This window comes from Falco naumanni, chromosome 3 (assembly GCF_017639655.2).
Source record: "Falco naumanni isolate bFalNau1 chromosome 3, bFalNau1.pat, whole genome shotgun sequence".
In the NCBI taxonomy this organism is placed as follows: domain Eukaryota; kingdom Metazoa; phylum Chordata; class Aves; order Falconiformes; family Falconidae; genus Falco; species Falco naumanni.
This window is the reverse complement of record NC_054056.1, coordinates 45,223,272-45,234,672: the sequence shown is the minus strand read 5'-3', so window position 1 is coordinate 45,234,672 and position 11,401 is coordinate 45,223,272. Positions and strand designations below refer to the sequence as shown.

The following is an 11,401-nucleotide window of genomic DNA, read 5'->3' as shown; positions in this document are numbered from 1 at the left end:
CTGGCGCTGCCCCCCAGCCGCGCCCCGGCCTGCGGGAGGGGGTGTCCCGGCGGGGGTCGCTGCCGGGCGGGGGGCAGGGGAGGGCGGCCGCCGGGCCAAGGCCACAGCGCGGCTCCGGCCGCGGCCCCGCCGCGGGGCTCGGCAGCGCGGGGCGTGTGCTGGGGCCGGGGGCGCCCCGCTCGCCCGCACGGCCCGGCGCTCACGCCGCCCCCCCGCCTCTCCCCCCGGGCATCCCCCCCGCCCCCCCGCCGCGGTCCCTCCGGCACCGCCCGGCCCCGGGGCCGGCTCCCCCCCCTCCGCCTCCCCCGTTCCGCCGGCGGCGGCGGCGGCGCAGGAGCCCGCGGGCGGCCGCGCAGGAGGCGCGCTCGGGCGCCGCCGCCTCCCCGCCCCGCCGCCGCCGCCATGGCGGTGCGGAGCCGCGGCGCTTGGCGGCGGCTCCTGCTGCTGCTGCTCCTGGCCGGCTCCGCCGCCAGCCCGGCGGAGGAGGGCGGCGGGAGGCGGGAGGCGGGCGGCGGGGAGCACGGCGAGGAGGCGGCGCGGCCTCACCACGACTCCTCGTACGGCACCTTTGCCAGCGAGTTCTACGACCTGCGCTACCTCTCCGAGGAGGGTGCGGCGGCCGGGGCCAGGCGGGGCGCGGCGGCCGGCGGGGCGAGCCCGGCGCGGGGAGGGAGGGGGGGAGGCCGGGCCGGGCCGGGAGGCCGGTGGCGGCCCGGCGGGCGGGCGGCGGCGTTGGCGTTCAGCACGAAGGCCAGCGCCCGCCGCCATCTTCCGCCCGCCGCCGCCGCCCGGGCGGCCTCTGGCCCTGCCGGCCTCCAGCCGTGCCGCTCGGGGCCCGGGCGCGGGCGCGGGGGGAGCCCCGGGTGCCCTGCCCGACGACCAGACCCCCGCAGGGCTGGCGCCTGTCTCCCTCCGGGCCGCGGCGCGGCGGCACCCCGGGGCCCGGGCGTCTCCCCCAGGCGGGGGCCGGGCAGCCCGCTCTGGCGGCGGGGCCGGGGGCCGCGGGGGGCGGCAGGAGCCCGGCAGGGGACCGGGGGTCCCGGCTCCGTCCCCGTCCCGCTGCGCGCGGCCGGCCGGCGGGGGTTCGCCTTCCGAGGTGCAAAGCCCCTGGCGAACAGCCGTCCGGACCGCGCACTTAAGAGGAGTCCTGGTGTTTGTGGGTCTCGCAGTGTCGCGTGATGCCCCAAGTAGTAAGCAGCACGGTAGTCGCGGATTTTGGGGTGGTTTTTTGAATTTACAAATGGCAGAATGTTAAAACTCTGAATTTGTGGCTAGGCTGCATTGAAAAGCAGTTGTTTGATGCATTTGGAAAAAAGGGAGGAAGAGAGAAGATAGGATGTCCTGTGACCAGGCTTCCAGTGGTGCTCCGCTGCCAGCTGCTGTGAAATTTGGCCAACTTAACGCGTTTAATTTGGGTGATTTACCCAGGCCCCTGATACAGATAATGGAGGCTCTAATTTGCAGTTTACAACATGGCATTCTCAGAAATCTAGGAAAGCAGATCAATGGCTCCCAAATGCCTAAAGCTGTGCAGGTTAAACGCTTGTTTGCAGATGCCGTAACTGATCACAGTGTTTGTTTCCTATTTGATGAAGCACTTCCAGTGGACTTTCTGGTTTCATAACTAGCACTTTGGTTTTCAGTTGGCTAAGTTAGAGAATGTCCTATTAAAATGTCTGTGTTCATGCGACAAAGACTTCTACCGGCCAAGACAGAAGTCTGTTTGCAAATGTCTGCACTTTCTCTTTGGGGTTATTATACAGCAGACAGGGATTGCTTGGAATCATAACTCTCATTGTCCGGCCTTTCTGGATCTTCTTTCACAAGTGATTGAAGCTTATAACTAGGGGCAATTCCCTGATTTTTTTTCACCTTTTATTGCAATGTGTGTTTTATTTCACTTCTTAATGGAGGATGTATTACAAGGTCCTTACGGTATCCATTCCTACAGCTCTGAACCCGGTGCCCTGCATTTATACTTAATACTGTCATTTCTGGCTAAGGAGTCAGATTTAGTTCCCTTATGGATTTCCTGAGCGGACTGAGAGTGCACAAAGGGGTAGCTGAGTGGAGATCCCTAATTGTTAGGTGACTGTACTACTCCATGTTCCTGCTGCCTTAAGTTAACTTTTGCCCTTGGTGTAGCAAAGCCATGCTTCCCCTTCTCGATGAACGTAGGAAACCTGAGAAAATTTTTGTTTTCAGTTATCAGTGTTACTTTGGTACCTGAATCCAGGACCACCTGAGCAAGGGGTTGTGTATGTGACAAAGTAGTCCCTCATCTGAACAGCTTAGTTATCAGCAAAGTGAACTGAAACCCTTTCTCTTTAGTATTACCACGTTTTATTCCTTGTATTTTATTTAGTAATGGTATATTCTGATTATACAGGTTACCCCTTCCCAACTGCTCCTCCTGTGGATCCATTTGCAAAAATCAGAGTGGATGACTGTGGAAAAACCAAGGGTTGCTTCAGGTCAGTCTAAGAGTGCAGATACCTTTATGTTTGCAAATGCTGACTGATTGCATTGGAGACTTTGGTAAATGTTCCATATTCATTTTAATAACTTCATTATTTAAGAACATGCTTTGTAGTTATGGTCTATACTATCTGAGGAAACCAGATTATTTAAGGATATATATTTTAGTTATGGACCTACAGTTATGGACCTATGTTATGGACCTACAGTTATTTCATGTCTCTTATATTTTCATGAAGTACTTACAAAACTAGGGCTAGGAATGTCAAGAGTAATACTGTGTGTAGTTAATTGGTTGCTGTACTGCTCAAATACCATCCATTCTTACACAAAAAGAGTAATAATTGTGAACACTTAAGTAATGGTACTTTGTGTATAGCATAATATAATATGTTTTACTGCCATTATACCAAAATTCAGTCTTTTAGTTTTTTCTTGCAGAGATGTAATTAAATTCCGTAGTGGAAAATTGCAAGGAAAAATTTTACATACATTTCCAATTCCATTTAGGTATGGTAAACCTGGATGCAATGCGGAGACTTGTGACTACTTTCTGAGTTACCGTAGAATAGGAGCTGATGTTGAATTTGAGTTGAGTGCTGATACTGATGGCTGGGTGGCGGTGGGATTTTCCTCAGACAAGAAAATGGTAAGACTCATACAGTTATTCGTGTTGACAGTGTGCACACTTTTACGTGCTAGGCTATAAACGGTTTATATTAGGTCTGTGAGAAATGGAGCATATAAGGGAAAACTGACCTGCTGAAAAGGAAGCACCATTTGGTAGCTACCCTGAGAGCAGAAGCCAGGCCTACTGCCTCCCAGAAAACTGCCTCATCCTTCCTAACGCGTCCTCTTCCTTCTTCTCTGAGAATTACAGCAGGAATTTGGTTCAGCTCTGAATGTTATTAGGTTTTTGTCTTTTTATTAGAAAAGCCCTCAGGGATAAGCCAATTCACATGAGAATGTCCTGGTGCACTTTATAGCAGTGTTACTTGGACAAAAGGCACATCAGAAACTAAATAGCAACTTATTTTAATCTTCAGTAAATCAGTTGACTTTCAGCAATATAAATATGACTTCGGCTGTTAAATTTTGGAAGTCTTTTTGTTTCTTTCATACCTGTGTATTTGTTGTTCAGGGAAGCCACAAATGTGTGACAAAATTACTCCTGCTTATTTAAACATGCATACTTTAGAAAGCAGTCTTGTTAAAATTTCTTCTTCTATCTCTCCTGGATTTTATTTGGTTTCAGTTTATGCTTATTCCTGTATTTCTTCATTCAAAAGCTTCATGTTTCATTGTGTCTCAATGAGCAATACAGGAGCATGTAGCGTGCGATCTTCAAAAAACCTGAGCAACAGACAACTTAGGCAAAGATGTTTTGTCTGTGAGCCTGGGTAAAATGTTCAGGATTAAAATGCAGTTCATAATGTAGGTGTTCATACACAGAAACACTCCTGAGAATATAAACCAATACTGAGCCTATCTCCTAAATTCCCCGTCAAAGGACAGGACTATTTCTTGTACAGTTCTGAGCAGTAGTCTGAAAAAATACAGAATTTGGACGTCCTGGGCTAGGACCCACAAACAGGAATGAGGAAACTCATGCTGACTTAACAGTGTTTTTATCAGAACCAAAATGAGTAATAGAAAGACAATGTGAGGGTAAGTGCTTTTCATCATTACTATATATGTTTTAACATGACACTGTAAATACAGAAGTGTTTTGTGTCATACAGAACAGTTCATGTGACAAGAAACAGTTCATGTTTTCAGTGTGGTGAGAAACAGTTTTACAGCCAAATTTTGGGACTAGTTTAGATGCCTGGAAATACAAGTACTCAACAGGGTTTTCAAAGCAGCTCAGCACCTTTAATTATTTGGCTCCAAGCTATCAGAGATGGTGTTACCAGTTTGTAACTCTGATCTACCTGCAGTAGACCTCAGGGTCCCATTGCCTGCATCTCATCAGCCACTTGAAAAGCAGATGTTACCTTTTGTCCCAGGCACACCAAGCAGCATATTAAGTCTCAGCTTATTCTAAGAAGAATGAAGTCCAAAGTGTAAAGTTTTGCTTCCAAATTTGCTGCGTATGTGATCTAATGCCCACCAGTCAGCTGGACTAAACCAGCTAGCATCTGTCTTCCTCTCTTGTTCTCCTGCTGACTTCATCCTTTCTCATAACTTCCAGGATGTTTTGGTGTCCTGGGATGCACATGCTCTAATGGTAAAATGACTCTGGGTCAAAACAGCTTAGCTGTGAGAAGCGAGCTGTGCTTTGGAGGCCCTAATCAAAATGGTATGGCCTGGATAGCTACAAGAGTTCAGGGGAAAAAAAAACCTATTTTGTGTCCTCAATAGATTTTTTTTTTCCCCAAAGTCCTGTGACCTATTCTTTGTCTTAAATAACATTATGCTTTTCCACTTGCAGGCTTTTGTGCCTAGGCAGGATTTTGTAATATCATTTTGTTAATTGAGATTCAGAATGCTTTTTACTTTCCTTTTTATTTTTTCCCTCTGTGCAAAACCAGCTTTATTTTCGCCTCATGGTACTTAAGAATGAGAGATTTCTGCTCAGAGATATAAAAATTAAACTTGGAAAATAAGTTATGGAGAGCAATGATAGGCTCAAGACAGAAGCTGGAAAGGTTGCTTGCAGCAGCACCAAGATGCACAAACTATTCAAGCTTGTTTTAGGTAGTTGTCCCCCTTTTCCTCGCTTTTGGCACATCTTTTACAAATCTAGATAGCAATATTCTTAGAGAGCTGAAACACACCCTTTTTCTTTCCTTTCCCTATAACAAAGAACTGAGAGATGATCATGCTAGCAAGCATCGTGTCTATCATCAGCATGACATATCAGAAAGGTGAGTATTGGAGAAGTAGGGCCTGCATTTAATATGGCACCGACACCTGTGGCAGTGCTGCTCAGTAAAATGCCATTTGTCCAACTTGGACAGTGTTTTAATGGCTCTTGATACTAAGGCTTCTGTGAGAGAATGCCCCTAAAATTAATGCTAATTCCTGAGTGATACAGTGCTCTACCACTTTGATAGTGACCTTGAGTAACTGAACTGTTCTAGCAACTGGTTTAATATTTCTACAAGTCACCTTTACAAGCAATTGTCTCACACTTCCTTCTGTCCGTTGTTTCTTTGCTTGATTGTAATGCTTGGTGGCTGTTTATGCCATGTGAAGAAGCACATACTGTTACTTTTTTTCTTGTATCTTTTGGTATTCTGTATTCTGTTAGTACATGCTGATCATTTTTCATTTTCTGTTAAGAGATATAGAAGTGATGGTCCCTTAAGTGAACATGGGAAGAGATTAGAAAAGACAGGCTGTGATTTATTCTGTTATTTTCCCATATTTAGTAGATTAATCTCCTCTGTTACACTAAATTATATTGGTTTTCTGTAAATGATCTGATGCAGTGGATTTGGTACATGTCAAGTATTCAAAACTGCTAGTTTTTATGAAGCAGGATCCCAGAACTTCACGAATTATGAAAGAAAACAGCCTTCCGCTACTCTATTAATTATGTGATGTCAGGGTGATATCATATCTTATAAATATGTTATATCTATTAGATAAAATAACTCTTAGAAAGATCCAAAAGAGGGTTCAGAGATAGTAAGGCTAAGTAAATATTACTATCTACTTCGTGCTTTTCAATCTGATTGAAGACACATGGTTAGGGAAACAAATATATGTGTATATATAAGTCAGAAAGAAGGAATGAGAGCCCTAGGTCTTGATTGGTTTTTGATGATTAAAATTATATACATGTGGGAAATGCTTTTCTTTTCCTTCTACCAATATGTTTTTACCATGTAGGGAGGAGATGATGTCATGGCTTGTGTTCATGATGATAATGGAAGAGTCCGAATACAGCACTTCTACAATGTCGGTCAGTGGGCTAAAGAAATCCAGAGAAATCCTGCTAGAGATGAAGAAGGGGTTTTTGAAAACAATCGTGTAACATGTCGATTCAAGCGTCCTGTATATGTTCCCCGAGAGGAAACCATCGTAGATCTGCACTTGAGTTGGTACTATCTGTTTGCTTGGGGCCCAGCAATTCAGGGTGAGTTGATATCTGTGTTACTGACAAAACAGAGGTGCCAAAATTAATAAATGTCTTTCGATTACATTATTCTTACTGGAATCTCTTTTTTTAAATGAACTAAAATTCTGGCACCATGAAGCTTGACAACAGATAAAAAGAAAGAAAGGATAAATAACAGAGTCCTACCTGTTGTGTTTTCTTGGCAATATAGTTATTACCCCTACTCCCCAAAGCTAAATTTAGAAGAACCTCATAACTAGAAGTTCTGAATTCCTTTGAAGGATGTTTATTGTTTATATGAATTTAAGTTGTTTTATTCAGAAGTTTAATTTCAAAAAGCAGAGAAAGAGAAACGACCCTACTCATTGACGGTGTCATATTGCATGCTCCTGTAGGCTTGAAAATTGTTTGGCTGTCTACCTGTTTCTTTGGTAGAGTTATAGAAAAAATGCATCTGACATAATTTCTTTCTGCCCTCTACCTGTTAAAGGTTCTATAACTCGTCATGATATAGACTCACCACCTGTATCAGAGCGTGTTGTCAGTATTTACAAGTATGAAGATATTTTCATGCCATCAGCTGCCTATCAGACCTTCTCGTCTCCATTCTGCTTGCTCCTCATTGTTGCACTGACCTTCTATTTATTGATGGGAACTCCATGACTGATGAAAAATAGCAAGAATTTGTCAGTGGAAGTTTCTCAGGATGGACGGCTATATGGATGGACAATGCATTTTTCTATTGGAATTTATATCACACCACCATCCTCATCTAGCTGCTTTTGAACATAGTTCACGTCTCAGAAGAGTGAAATAACCATCTCCTTTAAGTGGCAGAGTGGTGACAAATCATTTAAAAATAATCAGTGAACACAGTGAACAAATATTTCCAGTGTTGTAACTACTTGCTTAAAGAAAAGGAGACTTGTAAAATCAATGTTTATGCGTGTGTGTGTCTGTGTGAGTGTTTGGGAGGGGTGTCTGTACATGTTTTTAGGCAAATTTAGTGGTGGACATCTTATCAAATAACAAAATTGCCTTCCAAATGGCTCCAAAAAAGCAAATTTGGGAAAATATTATAATGCTGTTTGGTACTTCTGGAGCAGACAGCACAGCTCCAAGTGCAGTTTCTGAACTTAAGATCCAGATACCGACACAGCAGTATAAAGCCTGCCCTTCAGTAATGGACAGTTCTCCCAATTTTTTTTTTTAATATATATATTTATCAAGGTTTACTTGCTCTAGGATTAGTACTTTCCAAAATTAAACTTGCATAATCAAGCATTAACATAATTTTTTTTTCAATGGATAATAAGTGATGAATGTCTTCATAATAATAGTGTTTCAATAGCCTCCTTGAACGAAATGGCTACTTCTTTTACAAGTGAGATATAAAGTTATTTAAACAAGGGGAAGGGAGAATACAGTAATGTAAATTCTCCATACATAGGAAAAAACGATGTAAAACATAGAGAACATAGAAGTTCCCAACAAGCCATAGGACGTCCTCCCAATCAATTTTTCTCTTTTTATGAAAAACCAGTAATTTTGCTGACATGTAAATATATTTTTAAGCAGTTGTGTAGTAGTATGAAGTAATCTGTTCTTCTGTGTTGTAAGCCTGCGTATCCTGTTCATGTTAAAGATGAATATGGACAGCTGGTGTTAATTTTCAAAGAAATGAAAATATAACTGAGATTATTTGTAAGGAAAGATAGGGATTAATAAGAGCAGGATCTTTAGTTTCATCAAACCATTGCTAAAATGTAGTTACTGTGGAAAATGATGAGCTAAGGAGAAAATACATTAGATTTTTTTATCATCAATAAATATTACAAAGATGAATGCTAAATATTACAGAACTGGAATTTGTCAAAATGTATTTATGAGCCACAGAATATTATGAAAACTTTGAGTTCCTGTGGAGAATTCCTGTTCTTCACATAATAGGAAGTGTATGACACAATTCTACATGTAGTGGTCAAATGTGCTTAGATAAGGTTGATCATTCACTTCCCAACTTGCATTAAAAGTCTGTTTAGATAGAATTAAAGCTTCAGTTGGGCCAAAGTTCTGTGTAACAGAGGACTCTGTAACATAGAATCTGGTAAAGTATGCGATGGACTTCCTTTTTATTCTCGTTGCTGCATAGAGTGTAAAAAGAATAACTAACTTTGTTGGGTTTGCATCATTATTCACAGACTGAAGTTTGCAGGCTAATTTTCTTTAGGCTCAGCATTCTTCAAACCTGTGCTTAAAGTATGTGAATTAGATTGAAAATGAATTTAACTCCATCACAAACACCTTATCCCTATTTCAAAAGAATTATTGCTTTGTAATAGATATTTTCATTGATGTCTTTAGGGATTTGTTCACTTGAAATTACAGGTCTAGAGTTCAGGACGGGGAAGAGAAATCCAGAATTAAGTGAACTTTAAAAGTGCATATAGTAGCTTTATTTAGTATGAATTCTCTCGAGTTGGATAACCTATTCATCATTTGATGAAATATGTAGGAGAGACCACCTAATAAGGAAGGTCTGCTTTGGTCCACGACAACTGTAAAATTTAGCCTTAAGATTGGCTGAAGCGGATAGCTGAAGCCTGGATAATGAGCTTTCTATTCAGCAACCAGTTGAAGTGAAGAAGTCATTAGGGCAAATTCTTTCTTGTTTGTGCTAATTTGTAGGCAGCTGAGATGGTGTAGCTCCTTCTCAGAGATCACAGCTATTTAAAGTAGCCTCAGGATTGTTTTAGTTTATGGCCTTGTATTTGCTATTTTAGTTTCAGCCATTTACTTGATCACCCGCTAAAGGGCTAATCTAATAACTGAAAGGTACTGAAGTAGGATAGAAACCCATTTTGGCTCCTCTTCTCTTCTTTAATGCAGTGCCGGATTTAGGATAGCCCAGCTGGACCTGAGGACAGTGGTATGTTAAAGATGACAATAATAATACCAAGCTAAATGTGCAACACCCATAGAACTGCTTTCTGCTTACAAGAGTCAGTTGTGTTTAAGTTCAGGCTATAAAGCAACAGCAAATTCAGAGCAGGGGCAGAGCTACTTAAGGATACATCTGCTGCAAAGTATTAACTGCCTCAGACTTCAGATGTACCCATGTTCTCGGTTAGGGTAAAAAATACATTTATTTTTTTTTCCTCTTTACAGTTTACTTCTCAGTGTGCTGTCTAGTGTTTTTGTCATTGAATTTTCCTCTTGTTGAAGTATTAGCAGAAATGTGCAATTCTATGAAAACTGTCACCCAAGCTTCAAAGTACTTAATTAGCACTAATTAAGTTTTTCTAATCAAATGGGAGGAAATAAAAGGCTACAACAAACAGCAAAGCAATTTAATCTTTGGCATATCAACTGATGGTTGAGAGTTGCTCTTCAGAGTGGGAAAAGCAGAATAAGAGATTCAAGCTGACAAAGAAGGTACAAGTGTTTAGAAATTACCAGTTGGGAAGGAATATGAGAAGGAAAAGGCCGTAAGAGAAATGAAAGAGCTTTAGCTCAATGGTATTTAACTTTGTCTGATACTTGGTAAGTCCTAATATTTTAGTGGACGTAGTAACTTGTCATGGAAGGTATTTTGGTTTTCAAAATTATTTTTAATATTGAAAAGCAGGATTTATCTATGTTATACAAAGTTACTACAAAGTAACTTTCTTCAAAGTAGTTTTTAAAAGATGATGGCATTTAAAATTATTTTCTGGATTTTTGTAATTAACAGATACCAACACAAACTAGAGAAAAAGGCCTCCTTTGGGAAAGGAAGAAGACATTTCCTTCTCCAAATGAAATAGTTTTTAGTTTTTTTATGGTGACTACTAGCAAGGAGCTGTTAAAGAACACATTTCCAAAGTGCTTTTATTTTGAGAATTACTTGCTGCAGGGTGACCTAATACAGAAGCACGGAATTTAGAAAGTGCATGTTTACAGTATGGTGTCCTTTGGAAATTTAACTTTGATTATTAATTAGAAAGATAGGGCTGCCAAAGACCATAAGATATTAATTAATGTCCTTGAATATGTTCTTTCCATGCAGAACAAAATATAGTTGTGTTCATTGCTTGTTAAATCAACCATAATATCACCTTCTGCTCACTCTGTCCATCTTATCTACAATGTTTTGTACTTAAAGTTTGTAAGTTAGTTGGAGGAGAGATCAACTGCTTGTATTTGTGTCAGTGCCTATTGCAACGGGGCCTTGTTTTTGACTGTAGTATCTGACTGGTCCTGCTACAAATAATAAGCTAGGCCCAAAATAACATTAATAGTAAGTAGGATAGGAAAGGAAGAAAAATAAGTGGAGAGGGCAGTTATTCAGAAATTAATTTTTTTCTTTGCTGGAATCAAATAATTGTATATTTTTATGGATACTTGAGATACTCCTAGATGCTAATTGACACACCTTACCCCCAAAACCAATCAACAAAAAAATAAAAAGGCTGAGGTGATTTGATAATGTCATTGCATACAGGCTGATGCTTTCTTCAAAATTATATTATTTGAAGGAAAATTCAGCACTGGAGCCCCCAACATGAGAAGGACATGGATCTGTTGGAGCGAGTCCAGAGGAGGGCCACGAAGATGATCAGAGGGCTGCAGCACCTCTCCTATGGAGACAGGCTGAGAGAGTTGGGATTGTTCAGCCTGGAGAAGGATCCAGGGAGACCTTGTAGCTGCCTTCCAGTACCTAAAGGGGCCTACCAGACAGCTGGAGAGGGACTTCTTACAAGGGCATGTAGCGACAGGACAAGGGGGAATGGCTTTAAACTGAAAGAGGGTAGATTTAATCAGATATTAGGAAGCAACCTGGTCTAGTGGAAGATGCCCCTGCCCATGGCAGGG

General features: G+C 42.3%; 1 protein-coding gene across 1 annotated transcript; it reads left to right on the top strand.

Moving 5' to 3' along the window:
• Nucleotides 1-326: 326 nt before the first annotated feature.
• On the top strand, nt 327-10,982 carry FRRS1L (ferric chelate reductase 1 like). The gene is made up of 5 exons (XM_040588374.1): nt 327-610; nt 2,390-2,474; nt 2,989-3,127; nt 6,319-6,565; nt 7,038-10,982. Exons 1-5 carry the CDS (start codon nt 403-405, stop codon nt 7,208-7,210), a joined length of 852 nt encoding a protein of 283 aa, XP_040444308.1. The 5' UTR covers nt 327-402; the 3' UTR covers nt 7,211-10,982.
• The last annotated feature ends 419 nt before the right edge of the window (nt 10,983-11,401 follow it).